Source organism: Gavia stellata, unplaced genomic scaffold (assembly GCF_030936135.1).
Source record: "Gavia stellata isolate bGavSte3 unplaced genomic scaffold, bGavSte3.hap2 HAP2_SCAFFOLD_1167, whole genome shotgun sequence".
Classification (NCBI taxonomy): domain Eukaryota; kingdom Metazoa; phylum Chordata; class Aves; order Gaviiformes; family Gaviidae; genus Gavia; species Gavia stellata.
Window position 1 is genome coordinate 1 of NW_026776354.1, and position 21,725 is coordinate 21,725.

At 63.5% G+C, this 21,725-nt stretch overlaps 1 protein-coding gene across 1 annotated transcript; it reads left to right on the forward strand.

The window, feature by feature from the left end:
* Nucleotides 1-316: 316 nt before the first annotated feature.
* PSMC4 (proteasome 26S subunit, ATPase 4) lies at nt 317-20,171 on the forward strand (the record flags this gene model as incomplete). Its single annotated transcript, XM_059834569.1, has 9 exons — nt 317-503; nt 3,908-4,054; nt 9,915-10,024; nt 10,120-10,213; nt 11,400-11,567; nt 12,429-12,505; nt 13,471-13,639; nt 15,880-15,935; nt 20,029-20,171. Coding segments are annotated over 9 exons (1,122 nt in total), but the record flags the coding sequence as incomplete, so codon positions are not given.
* Nucleotides 20,172-21,725: the final 1,554 nt, after the last annotated feature.

The following is a 21,725-nucleotide window of genomic DNA, read 5'->3' on the forward strand; positions in this document are numbered from 1 at the left end:
TGGTGGGGGGCCAAGCAGGAGGGTGGGGGGGCAATCAGGGTGAGGGGGGCAAGCAGGAGGGTGGGGGGGGACAATCAGGGTGGGGGGCAATTGGGGGGGGGTGCCGAGCAGGAGGGTGGGGAGACGATCGGAGAGGGGGCAATCGGGGTGGGGGGGGTGCCGAGCAGGAGGGGGGGGGGGGGGCAATCGGGGTGGGGGGGTGAGCAGGAGGTGGGGGGGCCGAGCAGGAGGGTGGGGGGACGATCGGAGAGGGGGCAATCGGGGTGGGGGGGGGTGCCGAGCGGGAGGCCCCCCCTGACCCCGGGAGGTCCGGCAGAAGCTGCAGCAGGAGCTGGAGTTCCTGGAGGTGCAGGAGGAGTACATCAAGGACGAGCAGAAGAACCTGAAGAAGGAGTTCCTCCACGCTCAGGAGGAGGTGAAGCGCATCCAGAGCATCCCCCTGGTCATCGGGCAGTTCCTGGAGGCCGTCGACCAGAACACCGCCATCGTGGGCTCCACCACCGGTGGGGCGGGCTGGGGGGGGGGCTTGGGGGTGGCCGTGGGGCGGTTGGAGGGCGGACGCAGAAGGTTTGGGGTAGCTGTGGGGGATCAGGTCTGGTGGGGACGTGGGGATGGGCATGGAGTTGGGTTTTTGGACGACCACCACCATGGTCGTGAGGTGATCAGGTGTGGTGGGGACGTGGGGATGGACGTGGAAGGTTGGAGGAGGTGGCCGTGGGGGTGTGGTGTGGTGGGGACATGGGGTTGGGGGTGGCCGTGGGGTGGTTGGAGGGTGGACGCAGAAGGTTTGGGGTAGCTGAGGGGGCTGTGGTGTGGTGGGGACGTGGGGATGGACGTGGAGTTGGGTTTTCCGACTGCCACCACCACGGTCGTGAGGTGGTCAGGTCTGGTGGAGATGGATACAGAGGGTTGGAGGTGGCCGTGGGGGTCTGATGTGGTGGGGACGTGGGGTTGGGGGTGGCCGTGGGGCGGTTGGAGGGCGGACGCAGGAGGTTTGGGGTAGCTGTGGGGGCTGTGGTGTGGTGGGGACGTGGGGATGGATGTGGAAGGTTGGAGGTGGCCATGGGGGTCTGATGTGGTGGGGATGTGGGGTTGGGGGTGGCCGTGGGGCGGTTGGAGGGTGGACGCAGAAGGTTTGGGGTGGCTGTGGTGTGGTGGGTACGTGGGGATGGATGTGGAAGGTTGGAGGTGGCCATGGGGGTCTCATGTGGTGGGGATGTGGGGTTGGGGGTGGCCGTGGGGCGGTTGGAGGGCGGACGCAGAAGGTTTGGGGTAGCTGTGGGGGATCAGGTCTGGTGGGGACGTGGGGATGGGCATGGAGTTGGGTTTTTGGACGACCACCACCATGGTCGTGAGGTGATCAGGTGTGGTGGGTACGTGGGGATGGACACGGAAGGTTGGAGGTGGCCATGGGGGGTGTGGTGTGGTGGGGATGTGGGGTTGGGGGTGGCCGTGGGGCGGTTGGAGGGCGGACACAGAAGGTTTGGGGTAGCTGTGGGGGCTGTGGTGTGGTGGGGACGTGGGGATGGACGTGGAGTTGGGTTTTCCGGCCACAACAACCACTGTTATGAGGTGGTCAAGTCTGGTGTGGACGTGGGGATGGACGTGGAAGGTTGGAGGTGGCCGTGGGGGTGTGGTGTGGTGGGGACGTGGGGTTGGGGGTGGCCGTGGGGTGGTTGGAGGGTGGACGCAGAAGGTTTGGGGTAGCTGAGGGGGCTGTGGTGTGGTGGGGACGTGGGGATGGACGTGGAGTTGGGTTTTCCGACTGCCACCACCACGGTCGTGAGGTGGTCAGGTCTGGTGGAGATGGATACAGAGGGTTGGAGGTGGCCGTGGGGGTCTGATGTGGTGGGGACGTGAGCTTGGGGGTGGCCGTGGGGCGGTTGGAGGGCGGACGCAGGAGGTTTGGGGTAGCTGTGGGGGCTGTGGTGTGGTGGGGACGTGGGGATGGACGTGGAGTTGGGTTTTTGGACGACCACCACCATGGTCGTGAGGTGATCAGGTGTGGTGGGGACGTGGGGATGGACGTGGAAGGTTGGAGGTGGCCATGGGGGTCTGATGTGGTGGGGATGTGGGGTTTGGGGTGGCCGTGGGGCGGTTGGAGGGCGGACGCAGAAGGTTTGGGGTAGCTGTGGGGGATCAGGTCTGGTGGGGATGTGGGGATGGGCATGGAGTTGGGTTTTTGGACGACCACCACCATGGTCGTGAGGTGGTCAGGTGTGGTGGGGGCGTGGGGATGGACACGGAAGGTTGGAGGTGGCCATGGGGGGTGTGGTGTGGTGGGGACATGGGGTTGGGTGTGGCCGTGGGGCGGTTGGAGGGTGGACGCAGGAGGTTTGGGGTAGCTGTGGGGGCGGTGGTGTGGTGGGGACGTGGGGATGGATGTGGAAGGTTGGAGGTGGCCATGGGGGTCTGATGTGGTGGGGACGTGGGGTTGGGGGTGGCCGTGGGGCAGTTGGAGGGCGGACACAGAAGGTTTGGGGTAGCTGAGGGGGCTGTGGTGTGGTGGGGACGTGGGGATGGACGTGGAGTTGGGTTTTCCGACTGCCACCACCACGGTCGTGAGGTGGTCAGGTCTGGTGGAGATGGATACAGAGGGTTGGAGGTGGCCGTGGGGGTCTGATATGGTGGGGACGTGGGGTTGGGTGTGGCCGTGGGGCGGTTGGAGGGCGGACGCAGAAGGTTTGGGGTAGCTGTGGGGGGTGTGGTGTGGTGGGGACGTGGGGATGGGTGCGGAGAGTTGGGTTTTTGGACGACCGCCACCATGGTCATGAGGTGGTCAGGTCTGATGGGGATGTGGGGATGGACACGGAAGGTTGGAGGTGGCCGTGGGGGTCTGATGTGGTGGGGACGTGGGGTTGGGGGTGGCCGTGGGGCAGTTGGAGGGCGGACGCAGAAGGTTTGGGGTAGCTGTGGGGGATCAGGTCTGGTGGGGACGTGGGGATGGGCATGGAGTTGGGTTTTTGGACGGCCACCACCATGGTCGTGAGGTGATCAGGTGTGGTGGGGACGTGGGGATGGACGTGGAAGGTTGGAGGTGGCCATGGGGGTCTGATGTGGTGGGGATGTGGGGTTTGGGGTGGCCGTGGGGCGGTTGGAGGGCGGACGCAGAAGGTTTGGGGTAGCTGTGGGGGATCAGGTCTGGTGGGGACGTGGGGATGGACGTGGAGTTGGGTTTTTGGACGACCACCACCATGGTCGTGAGGTGATCAGGTGTGGTGGGTACGTGGGGATGGACACGGAAGGTTGGAGGTGGCCATGGGGGGTGTGGTGTGGTGGGGACATGGGGTTGGGTGTGGCCGTGGGGCGGTTGGAGGGCAGATGCAGAAGGTTTGGGGTAGCTGTGGGGGATCAGGTGTGGTGGGGACGTGGGGATGGACGTGGAAGGTTGGAGGTGGCCACGGGGGGTGTGGTGTGGTGGGGACGTGGGGTTGGGGGTGGCCGTGGGGCGGTTGGAGGGCAGATGCAGAAGGTTTGGGGTAGCTGTGGGGGGTGTGGTGTGGTGGGGACGTGGGGATGGACGTGGAGTTGGGTTTTCCAACCATGACAATCACTGTCGTGAGGTGGTCAGGTCTGGTGGGGACGTGGGGATGGACACGGAAGGTTGGAGGTGGCCATGGGGGTCTGATGTGGTGGGGATGTGGGGTTGGGGGCGGCCGTGGGGCAGTTGGAGGGTGGACGCAGAAGGTTTGGAGTAGCTGTGGGGGATCAGGTGTGGTGGGGACGTGGGGATGGACATGAGGAGTTGGGGGCGGCTAAAAGAAGACGCGTGTGGTGGGGACGTGGAAACGGATGTGGAAGGTTGAGGATGGCTTTGAGGGAGAGGTATCACGGGGACACGGTGGACGTGGGGACAATCCCGGTGGGATTGACACGTGGGGGACACGTTCTCCTGGTTCTCCTAAAGGTTCCAACTACTACGTACGGATCCTGAGCACCATTGACCGGGAGCTGCTGAAGCCCAACGCCTCGGTGGCCCTGCACAAGCACAGCAACGCGCTGGTGGACGTCCTCCCGCCCGAGGCCGACAGCAGCATCATGATGCTGACGTCAGGTGGGCCACCACCGCCTGGGGCCACCACCGTGTCCCGGGGGGGGCACCTCGGGGTGCAGAGCGCCCGCCAACGCTGTGGGTGGTGGGACCGAGGGTGTTCTCGGCAGGTTCATGGGTGCTACTGGGTTGGGGAGATGTGGGTGCGCTGGAGATCGGGGATCTCCGGAGGTGGACCTGGAGGTGGACCTGGAGGGTGAAGAGCAGCAGGACGTGGTCCAGGTGGTGGCCAGAAATGGGAGACATGTTTTGGGGCTTATGTTGGGTGACGTGTCTTCGTTAACGGTGTGGGTGGTGGGACCGAGGACGTTCTCAGCAGGTTCATGGGTGCTACTGGGTTGGGGAGATGTGGGTGCGCTGGAGATCGGGGATCTCCGGAGGTGGACCTGGAGGTGGACCTGGAGGGTGAAGAGCAGCAGGACGTGGTCCAGGTGGTGGCCAGAAATGGGAGACATGTTTTGGGGCTTATGTTGGGTGACGTGTCTTCGTTAACGGTGTGGGTGGTGGGACCGAGGACGTTCTCAGCAGGTTCATGGGTGCTACTGGGTTGGGGAGATGTTGGTGCAGTAGAGATCGGGGATCTCCGGAGGTGGACCTGGAGGGTGGAGAACAGTGGGACGTGGTCCAGGTGGTGGCCAGAAATGGGAGACATGTTTTAGGGGTTGACATATCTTCATTAACGCTGTGGGTGGTGGGGCCGAGGGCGTTGTCAGCAGGTTCATGGGTGCTACTGGGTTGGGGACATGTGGGTGCGCTGGAGATTGGGGATCTCTGGAGGTGGACCTGAAGGGTGGAGAGCAGCAGAACGTGGTCCAGGTGGTGCCCAGAAACAGGACACGTGTTTTAGGTCTTGATGTTGGGTAATGTGTCTTCGTTAACGCTGTTGGTGGTGGGACCGAGGGTGTTCTCAGTCGGTTCATGGGTGCTACTGGGTTGGGGAGATGTTGGTGCAGTAGAGATTGGGGATCTCCGAAGGTGGACCTGGAGGGTGGAGAGCAGTGGGACGTGGTCCAGGTGGTGGCCAGAAATGGGAGACATGTTTTGGGGCTTATGTTGGGTGACGTGTCTTCGTTAATGGTGTGGGTGGTGGGACCGAGGACGTTGTCAGCAGGTTCATGGGTGCTGCTGGGTTGGGGAGATGTGGGTGCGCTGGAGATCGGGGATCTCCGGAGGTGGACCTGAAGGGTGAAGAGCAGCAGAACGTGGTCCAGGTGGTGGCCAGAAATGGGAGACGTGTTTTAGGGGTTGACATATCTTCATTAACGCTGTGGGTGGTGGGACCGAGGGTGTTCTCAGCAGGTTCATGGGTGCTACTGGGTTGGGGAGATGTGGGTGCGCTGGAGATTGGGGATCTCCAGAGGTGGACCTGGAGGGTGGAGAGCAGTGGGACGTGGTCCAGGTGGTGGTCAGAAGTAGGAGACATGTTTTAGGTCTTGATGTTGGTTGACATGTCTTCATTAACGCTGTGGGTGGTGGCACTGAGGGCGTTGTCAGCAGGTTCATGGGTGCTACTGGGTTGGGGAGATGTGGGTGCGCTGGAGATTGGGGATCTCTGGAGGTGGACCTGAAGGGTGGAGACCAGCAGAACGTGGTCCAGGTGGTGCCCAGAAATAGGACACGTGTTTTAGGTCTTGATGTTGGGTGATGTGTCTTCGTTAACGCTGTTGGTGGTGGGACCGAGGGTGTTCTCAGTCGGTTCATGGGTGCTACTGGGTTGGGGAGATGTTGGTGCAGTAGAGATCGGGGATCTCCGGAGGTGGACCTGGAGGGTGGAGAGCAGTGGGACGTGGTCCAGGTGGTGGCCAGAAGTAGGAGACATGTTTTAGGTCTTAATGTTGGGTGACATGTCTTCGTTAATGGTGTGGGTGGTGGGACCGAGGACGTTCTCGGCAGGTTCATGGGTGCTACTGGGCTGGGGACATGTGGGTGCGCTGGAGATTGGGGATCTCTGGAGGTGGACCTGGAGGGTGAAGAGCAGCAGAACGTGGTCCAGGTGGTGGCCAGAAATGGGAGACGTGTTTTAGGGGTTGACATATCTTCATTAACGCTGTGGGTGGTGGGACCGAGGGTGTTCTCGGCAGGTTCATGGGTGCTACTGGGTTGGGGAGATGTGGGTGCGCTGGAGATCGGGGATCTCCAGAGGTGGACCTGGAGGGTGGAGAGCAGTGGGACGTGGTCCAGGTGGTGGTCAGAAGTAGGAGACATGTTTTGGGGCTTATGTTGGGTGACGTGTCTTCATTAATGGTGTGGGTGGTGGGACTGAGGGCGTTGTCAGCAGGTTCATGGGTGCTACTGGGTTGGGGAGATGTGGGTGCGCTGGAGATCGGGGATCTCCGGAGGTGGACCTGAAGGGTGAAGAGCAGCAGAACGTGGTCCGGGTGGTGGCCAGAAGTAGGAGACATGTTTTAGGTCTTGATGTTGGTTGACATGTCTTCATTAACGCTGTGGGTGGTGGCACTGAGGGCGTTGTCAGCAGGTTCATGGGTGCTACTGGGTTGGGGAGATGTGGGTGCGCTGGAGATTGGGGATCTCTGGAGGTGGACCTGAAGGGTGGAGACCAGCAGAACGTGGTCCAGGTGGTGCCCAGAAATAGGACACGTGTTTTAGGTCTTGATGTTGGGTGATGTGTCTTCGTTAACGCTGTGGGTGGTGGGACCGAGGGTGTTCTCAGTCGGTTCATGGGTGCTACTGGGTTGGGGAGATGTTGGTGCAGTAGAGATCGGGGATCTCCGGAGGTGGACCTGGAGGGTGGAGAGCAGTGGGACGTGGTCCAGGTGGTGGCCAGAAATGGGAGACATGTTTTGGGGCTTATGTTGGGTGACGTGTCTTCGTTAATGGTGTGGGTGGTGGGACCGAGGACGTTCTCAGCAGGTTCATGGGTGCTACTGGGTTGGGGAGATGTGGGTGCGCTGGAGATCGGGGATCTCCGGAGGTGGACCTGAAGGGTGAAGAGCAGCAGAACGTGGTCCAGGTGGTGGCCAGAAATGGGAGGCGTGTTTTAGGGGTTGACATATTTTCATTAACGCTGTGGGTGGTGGGACCGAGGGTGTTCTCGGCAGGTTCATGGGTGCTACTGGGTTGGGGAGATGTGGGTGTGCTGGAGATTGGGGATCTCCAGAGGTGGACCTGGAGGGTGAAGAGCAGCAGGACGTGGTCCAGGTGGTGGTCAGAAGTAGGAGACATGTTTTGGGGCTTATGTTGGGTGACGTGTCTTCGTTAATGGTGTGGGTGGTGGGACTGAGGGCGTTGTCAGCAGGTTCATGGGTGCTACTGGGTTGGGGAGATGTGGGTGCGCTGGAGATCGGGGATCTCCGGAGGTGGACCTCGAGGTGGACCTGGAGGGTGAAGAGCAGCAGGACGTGGTCCAGGTGGTGGCCAGAAATGGGAGACATGTTTTGGGGCTTATGTTGGGTGACGTGTCTTCGTTAACGGTGTGGGTGGTGGGACCGAGGACGTTCTCAGCAGGTTCATGGGTGCTACTGGGTTGGGGAGATGTGGGTGCGCTGGAGATCGGGGATCTCTGGAGGTGGACCTGAAGGGTGGAGAGCAGCAGAACGTGGTCCAGGTGGTGGCCAGAAATGGGAGACGTGTTTTAGGAGTTGACATATCTTCATTAACACTGGTGGTGGTGGGACCAAGGGTGTTCTCAGCAGGTTCATGGGTGCTGCTGGGTTGGGGAGATGTGGGTGCGCTGGAGATCGGGGATCTCCGGAGGTGGACCTGGAGGATGGAGAGCAGCAGAACGTGGTCCAGGTGGTGGCCAGAAACAGGAGACGTGTTTTAGGTCTTAATGTTGGGTGATGTGTCTTCGTTAACGGTGTGGCTGGTGGGACCGAGGGTGTTCTCGGCAGGTTCATGGGTGCTACTGGGTTGGGGAGATGTGGGTGCGCTGGAGATTGGGGATCTCCAGAGGTGGACCTGGAGGGTGGAGAGCAGTGGGACGTGGTCCAGGTGGTGGTCAGAAGTAGGAGACATGTTTTGGGGCTTATGTTGGGTGACGTGTCTTCGTTAATGGTGTGGGTGGTGGGACTGAGGGCGTTGTCAGCAGGTTCATGGGTGCTACTGGGTTGGGGAGATGTGGGTGCGCTGGAGATCGGGGATCTCTGGAGGTGGACCTGGAGGGTGAAGAGCAGCAGAACGTGGTCCAGGTGGTGGCCAGAAATGGGAGACGTGTTTTAGGAGTTGACATATCTTCATTAACACTGGTGGTGGTGGGACCAAGGGTGTTCTCAGCAGGTTCATGGGTGCTGCTGGGTTGGGGAGATGTGGGTGCGCTGGAGATCGGGGATCTCCAGAGGTGGACCTGGAGGGTGAAGAGCAGCAGAACGTGGTCCAGGTGGTTGCCAGAAACAGGAGACGTGTTTTATGTCTTGACGTTGGGTGACGCGTCTTCGTTAACGCGTGATGGGACCGAGGGTGTTCTCGGTAGATTCATGGGTGCTACTGGGTTGGGGAGATGCCACAGTCCTGCAGGTTGGAGAGCTTCTTCAGAGGAACCTTCAGAGCTGCGCCCGAGTGGTGGAGAGCAACTGGACGTGGTCCAGGTCCACCCAGAGGGGTGGTGGGTCTCCATCCTTGGACCGACCCTCGCCTGGGTTAGATCCTGAGCACCCTGCTTTGGTCGGAGGTGTTTCGGGAGGAAGATTGGTCCAGGAATTGTTGTCACGTAGGACGGAGTCATGGATGGGTGGTGGGTCTCCATCCCTGGAGCTCCCCAACCATCACCTAGACAAGATCCCAAGTGATCTAATGTGGTTGGAGGTGTTTTGGGAGGAAGATTGGTCCAGGAATTGTTGTCGTGTAGGACAGAGTCGTGGATGGGTGGTGGGTCTCCATCCCTGGAGCTCCCCAACCATCACCTAGACGAGATCCCAAGTGATCTACTCTGGTCAGAGGTGTTTTGGGGAGGAGATTGCCCTAGGAATTTCCTTCTCTTGTTGTCCCAAGAGGATGGAGCAGTGACCAAGACCTGGATGGGTGGTGGGTCTCCATCCTTGGAGCTCCCCAACCGTCATCTGGGCGAGATCCCAAGTGATCTACTGTGGTTGGAGGTGTTTTGGGAGGAGGTTGCCCTAGGATCTTCTCTCCCTGTTGTCCCAAGAGGATGGAGCAGTGACTAAGACCTGGATGGGTGGTGTGTGTCCATCCTTGGAGCTCCCCAACCATCGCTTGGACAAGGTCGCGAGTGACCTACTGTGGTTGGAGGTGTTTTGGGAGGAAGATTGGTCCAGGAATTGTGTCGTGTAGGACAGAGTCATGGATGGGTGGTGGGTCTCCATCCCTGGAGCTCCCCAACCATCACCTAGACGAGATCGCAAGTAATCTACTCTGGTCAGAGGTGTTTTGGGAGGAGGTTGCCCTAGGAATCTTCTCTCCTTGTTGTCCCAAGAGGATGGAGCAGTGACCAAGACCTGGATGGGTGGTGGGTCTCCATCCCTGGAGCTCCCCAACCATCATCTGGGCGAGATCCCAAGTGATCTACTGTGGTTGGAGGTGTTTTGGGAGGAAGATTGGTCCAGGAATTGTTGTCGTGTAGGACGGAGTCATGGATGGGTGGTGGGTCTCCATCCCTGGAGCTCCTCAACCGTCATCTGGGCGAGATCCCAAGTGATCTACTGTGGTTGGAGGTGTTTTGGGAGGAAGATTGGTCCAGGAATTGTTGTCGTGTAGGACGGAGTCATGGATGGGTGGTGGGTCTCCATCCCTGGAGCTCCTCAACCGTCATCTGGGCGAGATCCCAGCTGACCTGCTCTGCTTGGGGCTGTTCTCCGGTGGCCGAGGTTGCCCCTACGGGCCCCCCAAGTCCCCCGGCCACCGCGGTGGTCCCGGCGGTTGCCCCGTTGATGGCCCATCCCCGTTGCAGACCAGAAACCGGACGTGATGTACGCCGACATCGGGGGGATGGACATCCAGAAGCAGGAGGTGCGGGAGGCCGTGGAGCTGCCCCTCACCCACTTCGAGCTCTACAAGCAGGTATGACCCCGTGGCACCCTAGGGTGGGTGGGGGGGGACACAAGGGACCTTCGGTGACCCCTGACGTCACCCCTGGGTGTTGTGTCCCCACCCAGATTGGCATTGACCCCCCGCGGGGTGTCCTCATGTACGGACCCCCCGGCTGCGGCAAGACCATGTTGGCCAAAGCCGTGGCCCACCACACCACAGGTTGGGGGGCACCCCGGGGTGCTGGGGGCACCCACGGTGGGTGGTGGGATCCTTGGGTTGGTGTTGAGGGACCTCAGGGTGCTGGGGTGACCGTTGTGTGGTGGTGGAGGCCCTGGGTTGGTGTTGGGGTACCCCGGGGTGGTGGTGGAGACCTCGGGGTGCTGGGGTAACCATTGGGTGTGGGGGGTGTCCTTGATAGCGGTGGGGTCTTTAGGGTGCTGTGGGGGCACCCCAGGGTGCTGGTGGGGTCCTTGGAGGTGGTGGGGCACCCCTGGGATGGTCATGGAGTTCTTGGGGTGCTGGGGGCACCCCAGAGCGGTGGGGGCACCCCAGGGTGCTGGTGGGCTCCTTGGGGTGGCGGTGGGGTTCTTGGGGTGGCAGTGGCACCCCAGGGTGCTGGTGGGCTCCTTGGGGTGCTGGTGGGCTCCTTGGGGTGCTGGGGGAACCCTAGGGTGCTATTGGGGTGCTGGTGGGCTCCTTGGGGTGCTGGGGGAACCCTAGGGTGCTATTGGGGTGCTGGTGGGCTCCTTGGGGTGCTGGTGGGCTCCTTGGGGTGCTGGGGGAAACCTAGGGTGCTATAGTGGGGTGCTGGTGGGCTCCTTGGGGTGCTGGGGGAACCCTAGGGTGCTATTGGGGTGCTGGTGGGCTCCTTGGGGTGCTGGGGGAACCCTAGGGTGCTATTGGGGTGCTGGTGGGCTCCTTGGGGTGCCGGGGGAATCCTAGGGTGCTATTGGGGTGCTGGTGGGCTCCTTGGGGTGCTGGGGGAATCCTAGGGTGCTATTGGGGTGCTGGTGGGCCCCTTGGGGTGCTGGGGGAAACCTAGGGTGCTATTGGGGTGCTGGTGGGCTCCTTGGGGTGCTGCGGGAACCCTAGGGTGCTATAGTGGGGTGCTGGTGGGCTCCTTGAGGTGCTGGGAGAACCCTAGGGTGCTATTGGGGTGCTGGTGGGCTCCTTGGGGTGCCGGGGGAACCCTAGGGTGCTATTGGGGTGCTGGTGGGCTCCTTGGGGTGCCGGGGGAACCCTAGGGTGCTATTGGGGTGCTGGTGGGCTCCTTGGGGTGCTGGTGGGCTCCTTCAGGTGCTGGTGGGCTCTTTGGGGTGCTGGTGACTCCTTGGAGGTCTGGGGGTGCTCCCGGGGGCACCCCCCCACCCAGCCGCAAGGTCCCAGCCCCCATGGGTGCCCCCAGCCGCCTTCATCCGGGTGGTGGGCTCGGAGTTCGTGCAGAAATACCTGGGAGAGGGTCCCCGCATGGTGCGCGACGTCTTCCGCCTGGCCAAGGAGAACGCCCCCGCCATCATCTTCATCGATGAGATCGACGCCATCGCCACCAAGCGCTTCGACGCCCAGACCGGGGGTGAGGGGACTTGGGGACCTTCTGGTGGGGTTCGGGGACCCCTTGGTGGTCCCTGGGACTTGGGTGGGGGTCAGGGACCCTCTGGAGAACCCCGTGGTGGGGTGTGGGGACCCCTTGGTGGTCCCTGGGGCTTGGGTGGGGGTCAGGGACCCTCTGGAGAACCCCGTGGTGGGGTTCGGGGACCCCTTGGTGGTCTTTGGGACTTGGGTGGGGGTCAGGGACCCTCTGGAGAACCTCGTGGTGGGGTGTGGGGACCCCTTGGTGGTCCCTGGGGCTTGGGTGGGGGTCAGGGACCCTCTGGAGAACCCCGTGGTGGGGTTCGGGGACCCCTTGGTGGTCCCTGGGGCTTGGGTGGGGGTCAGGGACCCTCTGGAGAACCCCGTGGTGGGGTTCGGGGACCCCTTGGTGGTCCCTGGGGCTTGGGGAACCTTCTGGAGAACCCCGTGGTGGGGTGTGGGGACCCCTTGGTGGTCCCTGGGGCTTGGGTGGGGGTCAGGGACCCTCTGGAGAACCCCGTGGTGGGGTTCGGGGACCCCTTGGTGGTCTTTGGGACTTGGGTGGGGGTCAGGGACCCTCTGGAGAACCTCGTGGTGGGGTGTGGGGACCCCTTGGTGGTCCCTGGGGCTTGGGTGGGGGTCAGGGACCCTCTGGAGAACCCCGTGGTGGGGTTTGGGGACCCCTTGGTGGTCCCTGGGGCTTGGGTGGGGGTCAGGGACCCTCTGGAGAACCCCGTGGTGGGGTTCGGGGACCCCTTGGTGGTCCCTGGGGCTTGGGTGGGGGACCTTGGGAGGGTGGTGGGTGCTGGGGGGTCCCTGGGGTGTCAGTCCCCCACCCACCGTGTCCCCTGTCCCCACCCCACAGCTGACCGGGAGGTTCAGCGCATCCTCCTGGAGCTCCTCAACCAGATGGATGGCTTTGACCAGAACGTCAATGTCAAGGTGGGGGGGTCCCATGGGTGCTGGGGTGGGTGCTGGGGGGGTGTCAAGGGTGCTGGGGGGGTGTCAAGGGTGCTATGGGGATCCCAGGGGTGCTGGGGGACACCCCTGTGTGTCCCCCCCAGATGACCCTGATGACAAACCACGGGGACACGCTGCTCCATCCTGGGGTCCCAAGGGTGCTGGGGCAGGTCCCATGGGTGCTGTGGGGGTCCCATGGGTGCTATGGGGGTCCCAGGGGTGCTGGGGGGGGACCTCAGTGTCTGCCCCCCCAAGGTGACCCTGATGACAAACCCTGGGGACACGCTGCTGTGGGTGCTGCTGCACCCTGGGGTCCCAAGGGTGCTGGGGGTGGTCCCATGGGTGCAATGGGGGTCCCATGGGTGCAATGGGGGTCCCATGGGTGCTATGGGGGTCCCATGGGTGCTATGGGGGTCCCAGGGGTGCCGGGGAACACCCCTGCATCCCCCCCCAGATAACAACGATGACAAACCACGAGGACGCACTGCTGTGGGTGCTGGGGTGGGTCCCAAGGGTGCTGGGGTGGTCCCATGGGTGCTCTGGGGGTCCCATGGGTGCTATGGGGGTCCCAGGGGTGCTGGGGTGGTCCCATGGGTGCTATGGGGGTCCCAGGGGCGCTGGGGAACACCCCTACGTCCCCCTGCCCAGATAACCACGATGACAAACCACGGGGACACGATGCTGTGGGTGCTGGGGGTGGTCCCAAGGGTGCTATGGGGGTCCCAAGGGTGCTATGGGGGTCCCAGGGGTGCTCTGGGGGTCCCAGGGGTGTCGGGGAACACCCCTGCGTCCCCCCGCCCAGAGAACCACGATGACAAAACCACGGGGACGCGCTGCGGCGGGTGCTGCTCCACCCTGGGCTCCCACGGGTGCTGGGAGGGGTCCCAGGGTGCCAACGCAGTGACAGTGACACCCATGTCACCCCCTCCGCACTCTCCCACCGCCAGGTGATCATGGCGACGAACCGGGCGGACACCCTGGACCCGGCGCTGCTGCGTCCCGGTCGCCTGGATCGGAAAATCGAGTTCCCGTTGCCCGACCGACGCCAGAAACGTCTCATCTTCTCCACCATCACCGGGAAAATGAACCTCTCCGAGGAGGTCGACCTCGAGGACTGTATCTGGGGACACGTGGGGACACCACGGGGACGGGGTGGGGCGGGGGGGACACGGGGAGGTGGGGGACCCCGCCAAGGTGGGATCCCACTCCCTGGGGTGGCCTGAGGAGGAGGTGGTCACTTGGGGACAGCGGGAACCCCAGGGAGATGTCAGGGTTGGGGACATCAGGGACTTTGGGGGACACCAGGAACCTCAGGGAGATGTCGGGGTTGGGGACTTTGGGGGACACCAGGACCCCAGGGAGATGTCGGGGTTGGGGACTTTGGGGGACACCAGGAACCCCAGGCAGATGTCGGGGTTGGGGACACCAGGAACCCCAGGGAGATGTCGGGTTGGGGACCGCATGGGGACATCAGGGACTTTGGGGGACATTGTGAACCCCAGGGAGATGTTGGGGAGGGTTGGGGACATCGGGAACCCCAGGGAGATGTCGGGGTTGGGGACCGCATGGGGACATCAGGGATTTTGGGGGACATTGTGAACCCCAGGGAGATGTCGGGGAGGGTTGGGGACACTGGGGACTTTGGGGGACACCAGGAACCCCAGGGAGATGTTGGGGTTGGGGACATTGGGGACTTTGGGGGACATCAGGAACCCCAGGCAGATGTTGGGGTTGGGGACATTGGGGACTTTGGGGGACACCAGGAACCCCAGGGAGATGCCAGGGAGGGTTGGGGACATCAGGAACACCAGGGAGATGTCAGGGTTGGGGACATCGGGGACTTTGGGGGACACTGGGAACCCCAGGGAGATGTTGGGGTTGGGGACTTTGGGGGACACCAGGAACCCCAGGGAGATGTCAGGGAGGGTTGGGGACACCAGGAACCACAGGGAGATGTCGGGGTTGGGGACATTGGGGACTTTGGGGGACACCAGGAACCACAGGGAGATGTCAGGGTTGGGGACCCCATGGGGACACCAGGAACCCCAGGGAGATGTTGGGGAGGGTTGGGGACATCAGGGACTTTGGGGGACACCGGGAACCCCGGGGAGATGTTGGGGTTGGGGACCCCATGGGGACATGGGGGACTTTGGGGGACACCAGGAACCCCAGGGAGATGTCGGGGTTGGGGACACCAGGGACTTTGGGGGACATCAGGAACCCCAGGGAGATGTCGGGGTTGGGGACTTTGGGGGACACCAGGAACCCCAGGGAGATGTCGGGGTTGGGGACACTGGGAATCCCAGGGAGATGTCGGGTTGGGGACCGCAGGGAGATGTCAGGGACTTTGGGGGACACCAGGAACCCCAGGGAGATGTCGGGGTTGGGGACCGCATGGGGACATCAGGGATTTTGGGGGACATTGTGAACCCCAGGGAGATGTCGGGGAGGGTTGGGGACACTGGGGACTTTGGGGGACACCAGGAACCCCAGGGAGATGTTGGGGTTGGGGACATTGGGGACTTTGGGGGACACCAGGAACCCCAGGGAGATGCCAGGGAGGGTTGGGGACATCAGGAACACCAGGGAGATGTCAGGGTTGGGGACATCGGGGACTTTGGGGGACACTGGGAACCCCAGGGAGATGTTGGGGTTGGGGACTTTGGGGGACACCAGGAACCCCAGGGAGATGTCAGGGAGGGTTGGGGACACCAGGAACCGCAGGGAGATGTCGGGGTTGGGGACACTGGGGACTTTGGGGGACACCAGGAACCACAGGGAGATGTCAGGGTTGGGGACCCCATGGGGACACCAGGAACCCCAGGGAGATGTTGGGGAGGGTTGGGGACATCAGGGACTTTGGGGGACACCGGGAACCCCGGGGAGATGTTGGGGTTGGGGACCCCATGGGGACATTGGGGACTTTGGGGGACACCAGGAACCCCAGGGAGGTGTCGGGTTGGGGACCTCATGGGGACATCAGGGACTTTGGGGGGAACCCCAGGGAGATGCCAGGGAGGGTTGGGGACACCAAGAACCCCAGGGAGATGTCGGGTTGGGGACCCCATGGGGACATTGGGGACTTTGGGGGACACCAGGAACCTCAGGGAGATGCCAGGGAAGGTTGGGGACATCGGGGACCCCAGAGGGACATCGGGGACGTAATGGGGGAGGGGGTCATAGGGACATCGGGGACCCCACGGGGCCATCGGGGACCCTAGAGGCTCTGGCCCCCAGCAGTGCCACCCACGGGTGACACCCCGGGAACAAGGGACCCCCAGAGTGGGCTGGGGGTGGCTTGGGGACATCGGGGAGGGGACATCGAGGAGGGGGACGTTTCCTTCACCCCCATCCAGACGTGGCACGGCCGGACAAGATCTCGGGGGCCGACATCAACTCCATCTGTCAGGAGGTGGGTGACACGGGGACACGGGGGGGACACGGGTGCCATGTCCCTCATGGCAGGGTGACAGGAAGGTGACACGGGTGCTGTGTCCCTCCGTGGTGACAGCTCCCGCCACAGCAGGGTGACAGGAAGGTGACACGGGTGCTGTGTCCCTCCGTGGTGACAGCTCCCGCCACAGCAGGGTGACAGGAAGGTGACACGGGTGCTGTGTCCCTCCGTGGTGACAGCTCCCGCCACAGCAGGGTGACAGGAAGGTGACACGGGTGTCAGAGGTGCCGTGTCCCTCAGGGTGACAAGGAGGTGACCAGGGTGCTGTGTCGCTCCATGGTAGGGTGTCAAGAAGGTGACACAGGTGTCACATCGCTCTGTGTTAAGGTGACAGCGGGTGACGTCGTCATGGGGTGACCTGGGTGCCACATCCTGGCAGTGAGGTGGCAGGAGGTGACATGGTGGCCTGTGACAGGGGTGACATGGTGGCCTGTCCCCAGGGTGACCAAGGTGGCTGGAGGTGACAGGGGTGACATGGTGGCCTGTCCCCAGGGTGGCCACGGTGGCTGGAGGTGACATGGGTGACATGGTGGCCTGTCCCCAGGGTGGCCACGGTGGCCGGAGGTGACATGGGTGACACGGGGGCCTGTCCCCAGGGTGGCCACAGTGGCTGGAGGTGACATGGGTGACATGGTGGCCTGTCCCCAGAGTGGCCACTGTGGCTGGAGGTGACATGGGTGACATGGTGGCCTGTCCCCAGGGTGGCCAAGGTGGCTGGAGGTGACACAGGTGACACGGTGGCCTGTCCCCAGGGTGGCCACGGTGGCTGGAGGTGACATGGGTGACATGGGGGCCTATCCCCAGGGTGTCCACGGTGGCTGGAGGTGACATGGGTGACATGGGGGCCTGTCCCCAGGGTGGCCACGGTGGCCGGAGGTGACATGGGTGACATGGTGGCCTGTCCCCAGAGTGGCCACTGTGGCTGGAGGTGACATGGGTGACATGGTGGCCTGTCCCCAGGGTGGCCATGGTGGCTGGAGGTGACATGGGTGACATGGGGGCCTGTCCCCAGGGTGGCCAAGGTGTCTGGAGGTGACATGGGTGACATGGTGTCTGGAGGTGACAGAGGTGACACGGTGGCCTGTCCCCAGGGTGGCCACAGTGATTGGAGGTGACATGGGTGACATGGTGGCCTCTCCTCAGGGTGGTAGGGGTGACATGGGTGACATGGTGGCCTGTCCCCAGAGTGGCCACAGTGGCTGGAGGTGACACAGGTGACATGGTGGCCTGTCCCCAGGGTGGCCACAGTGGCTGGAGGTGACAGGGGTGACATGGTGGCCTGTCCCCAGGGTGGCCACAGTGGCTGGAGGTGACATGGGTGACATGGTGGCCTGTCCCCAGAGTGGCCACAGTGGCTGGAGGTGACACAGGTGACATGGTGGCCTGTCCCCAGGGTGGCCACAGTGGCTGGAGGTGACATGGGTGACATGGTGGCCTGTCCCCAGAGTGGCCACAGTGGCTGGAGGTGACATGGGTGACATGGTGGCCTCTCTTTGGGGTGGTAGGGGTGACATGGGTGACATGGTGGCCTCTCAGGGTGGTAGGGGTGACATGGGTGACATGGTGGCCTGTCCCCAGAGTGGCCACGGTGGCTGGAGGTGACATGGACAACCTGGTGGCCTCTCTTTGGGGTGGTAGAGGTGACAGGGGTGACAATGGCCTGTCCCCAGAGTGGCCGGAGGTGACCTGGCCAACCTGGTGGCCTGTCCCCGGGGTGGGAGAGGTGACAGAGGTGACACGGTGGCCTGTCCCCAGGGTGGCCAAGGTGTCTGGAGGTGACATGGGTGACATGGTGTCTGGAGGTGACATGGGTGACATGGTGGCCTGTCCCCACGGTGGCCAGAGGTGACCTGGACAACCTGGTGGCCTCTCCCTGGGGTGGTAGAGGTGACATGGGTGACATGGTGGCCTCTCCTCAGGGTGGTAGGGGTGACATGGGTGACATGGTGGCCTGTCCCCAGAGTGGCCACAGTGGCTGGAGGTGACACAGGTGACATGGTGGCCTGTCCCCAGGGTGGCCACAGTGGCTGGAGGTGACATGGGTGACATGGTGGCCTGTCCCCAGAGTGGCCACGGTGGCTGGAGGTGACATGGACCACCTGGTGGCCTCTCCCCAGCGTGGTAGAGGTGACAGGGGTGACAATGGCCTGTCCCCAGCGTGGCTGGAGGTGACCTGGCCAACCGGGTGGCCTGTGCCCGGGGTGGGAGAGGTGACAGAGGTGACACAGTGGCCTGTCCCCAGGGCGGCCACAGTGATTGGAGGTGACATGGGTGACATGGTGTCTGGAGGTGACATGGGTGACATGGTAGCCTGTCCCCAGGGTGGCCAGAGGTGACCTGGACAACCTGGTGGCCTCTCCCTGGGGTGGTAGGGGTGACATGGGTGACATGGTGGCCTGTCCCCAGGGTGGCCAAGGTGGCTGGAGGTGACACAGGTGACACGGTGGCCTGTCCCCAGGGTGGCCACGGTGGCTGGAGGTGACATGGGTGACATGGTGGCATCTCCTCAGGGTGGTAGGGGTGACCTGGGTGACATGGTGGCCTGTCCCCAGGGTGGCCACGGTGGCTGGAGGTGACCTGGGTGACATGGTGGCCTGTCCCCAGGGTGGCCACAGTGGCTGGAGGTGACATGGGTGACATGGTGGCCTGTCCCCAGAGTGGCCACAGTGGCTGGAGGTGACATGGGTGACATGGTGGCCTGTCCCCAGAGTGGCCACAGTGGCTGGAGGTGACATGGGTGACATGGTGGCCTGTCCCCAGGGTGGCCACTGTGGCTGGAGGTGACCTGGACAACCTGGTGGCCTCTCTTTGGGGTGGTAGAGGTGACAGGGGTGACAATGGCCTGTCCCCAGAGTGGCTGGAGGTGACCTGGCCAACCGGGTGGCCTGTCCCCGGGGTGGGAGAGGTGACAGAGGTGACACGGTGGCCTGTCCCCAGGGCGGCCACAGTGATTGGAGGTGACATGGGTGACATGGTGGCCTCTCCTCAGGGTGGTAGGGGTGACATGGGTGACATGGTGGCCTGTCCCCAGAGTGGCCACAGTGGCTGGAGGTGACACAGGTGACATGGTGGCCTGTCCCCAGGGTGGCCACGGTGGCTGGAGGTGACATGGGTGACATGGTGGCCTGTCCCCAGAGTGGCCACGGTGGCTGGAGGTGACATGGGTGACATGGTGGCCTGTCCCCAGGGTGGCCACAGTGGCTGGAGGTGACATGGGTGACATGGTGGCCTGTCCCCAGGGTGGCCACGGTGGCTGGAGGTGACAGGGGTGACATGGTGGCCTGTCCCCAGAGTGGCCACAGTGGCTGGAGGTGACATGGGTGGCACGGTGGCCTGTCCCCAGAGTGGCCACAGTGGCTGGAGGTGACATGGGTGACATGGTGGCCTGTCCCCAGGGTGGCCACGGTGGCTGGAGGTGACCTGGACCACCTGGTGGCCTGTCCCCAGCGTGGTAGAGGTGACAGGGGTGACAATGGCCTGTCCCCAGCGTGGCTGGAGGTGACCTGGCCAACCGGGTGGCCTGTCCCCGGGGTGGGAGAGGTGACAGAGGTGACACGGTGGCCTGTCCCCAGGGCGGCCACAGTGATTGGAGGTGACATGGGTGACATGGTGGCCTCTCCTCAGGGTGGTAGGGGTGACATGGGTGACATGGTGGCCTGTCCCCAGAGTGGCCACAGTGGCTGGAGGTGACATGGGTGACATGGTGGCCTGTCCCCAGAGTGGCCACTGTGGCTGGAGGTGACATGGGTGACATGGTGGCCTGTCCCCAGAGTGGCCACAGTGGCTGGAGGTGACATGGGTGACATGGTGGCCTGTCCCCAGGGTGGCCACAGTGGCTGGAGGTGACATGGGTGACATGGTGGCCTGTCCCCAGAGTGGCCACGGTGGCTGGAGGTGACATGGACCACCTGGTGGCCTCTCCCCAGCGTGGTAGAGGTGACAGGGGTGACAATGGCCTGTCCCCAGCGTGGCTGGAGGTGATCTGGCCAACCGGGTGGCCTGTGCCCGGGGTGGGAGAGGTGACAGAGGTGACACGGTGGCCTGTCCCCAGGGCGGCATGCTGGCGGTGCGGGAGAACCGGTACATCGTGCTGGCCAAGGACTTCGAGAAAGCCTACAAGACCGTCATCAAGAAGGACGAGCAAGAGCACGAGTTCTACAAGTGACAGCTCGGGGACCTTGGGGACACCCCGGTGTCACATCTGCCCCCCCCCCCCCCAATAAACCTCACCAACCCCCCCACCCGCCTGCCCCGCATCTGCCTGGGGACAGGTTGGGGACACGGGGACGGCCTTGGGGACACGGGGACGGCCTTGGGGACACGGGGACAGCCTGGGGATGTCCATGGGGACAGCCTTGGGGACACAGGGACAACCTTGGGGACACGGGGACAGCCTGGGGATGTCCTTGGGGACATGGGGACAATCTTGGGGACACGGGGACAACCTTGGGGACATGGGGACAGCCTGGGGATGTCCATGGGGACAGCCTTGGGGACACAGGGACAACCTTGGGGACGTGGGGTTGTTCATGGGGACAACCTTGGGGACACAGGGACAGCCTGGGGATGTCCTTGGGGACATGGGGACAATCTTGGGGACCCGGGGACAGCTTTGGGGACATGGGGACAGCCTGGGGATGTCCTTGGGGACACAGGGACAACCTTGGGGACATGGGGACAGCCTTGGGGACACAGGGACAGACTGGGGATGTCCCTGGGGACACAGGGACAACCTTGGGGACACGGGGACAGCCTGGGGACATGGGGACAGCCTGGGGATGGACATGGGGACAACCTTGGGGACATGGGGACAGCCTTGGGGACGCAGGGACAACCTTGGGGACATGGAAATGTCCATGGGGACAAGCTTGGGGACATGGGCATGTTCATGGGGACACAGGGACAGCCTTGGGGACATGGGGACATCCATGGAGCCATCTGGGGACACGGGGACAGCCTGGGGATGTCCATGGGGACATGGAAACGTCCATGGGGACAACCTTGAGGGCACAGGGACAACCTTGGGGACACGGGGACAGCCTGGGATTGTCCTTGGGGACACGGGGACAGCCTTGGGGACACGGGGACAGCCTGGGGATGTCCTTGGGGACACAGGGACAGCCTTGGGGACATGGGGACATGAGGAAAGCCTTAGGGCGTCCATGGGGGACGACCTTGGGGACACGGGGATGGCTTTAGGGACTCCTAAAGGGGGTGGCCTTTGGGGACACCAGGACCCCCTTGGGGACATAGAGGTGGCCTTGGGGACTTGGGGGTGGCCTTGGGGACACCGAGACCCCCTTGGGGACATGGAGGTGGCCTTGGGGACACAGGGGTGGCCTTTGGGGACACCAGGACCTCCTTGGGGACACGGGGGTGGGCTTGGGGACACCAGGACCCCCTTGGGGACACGGGGGTGGCCTTGGGGACACGGGGGTGGCCTTGGGGACACCAGGACCCCCCCTTGGGGACACGGGGGTGGCCTTTGGGGACACGGGGGTGGCCTTGGGGACACCAGGACCCCCTTGGGGACATGGAGGTGGCCTTGGGGACACGGGGGTGGCCTTGGGGACACCAGGACCCCCCCTTGGGGACACGGGGGTGGCCTTTGGGGACACGGGGGTGGCCTTGGGGACACCCGGGGGGACACGGGGTGGAATCCGCGCTCCGGCCCCGCCTCTCGTTGCGTCACGGCCGGCGCCCCGCCCCCCCCCCCGCCCCGCAACCGGCCGCCGCACTGCGCCGACC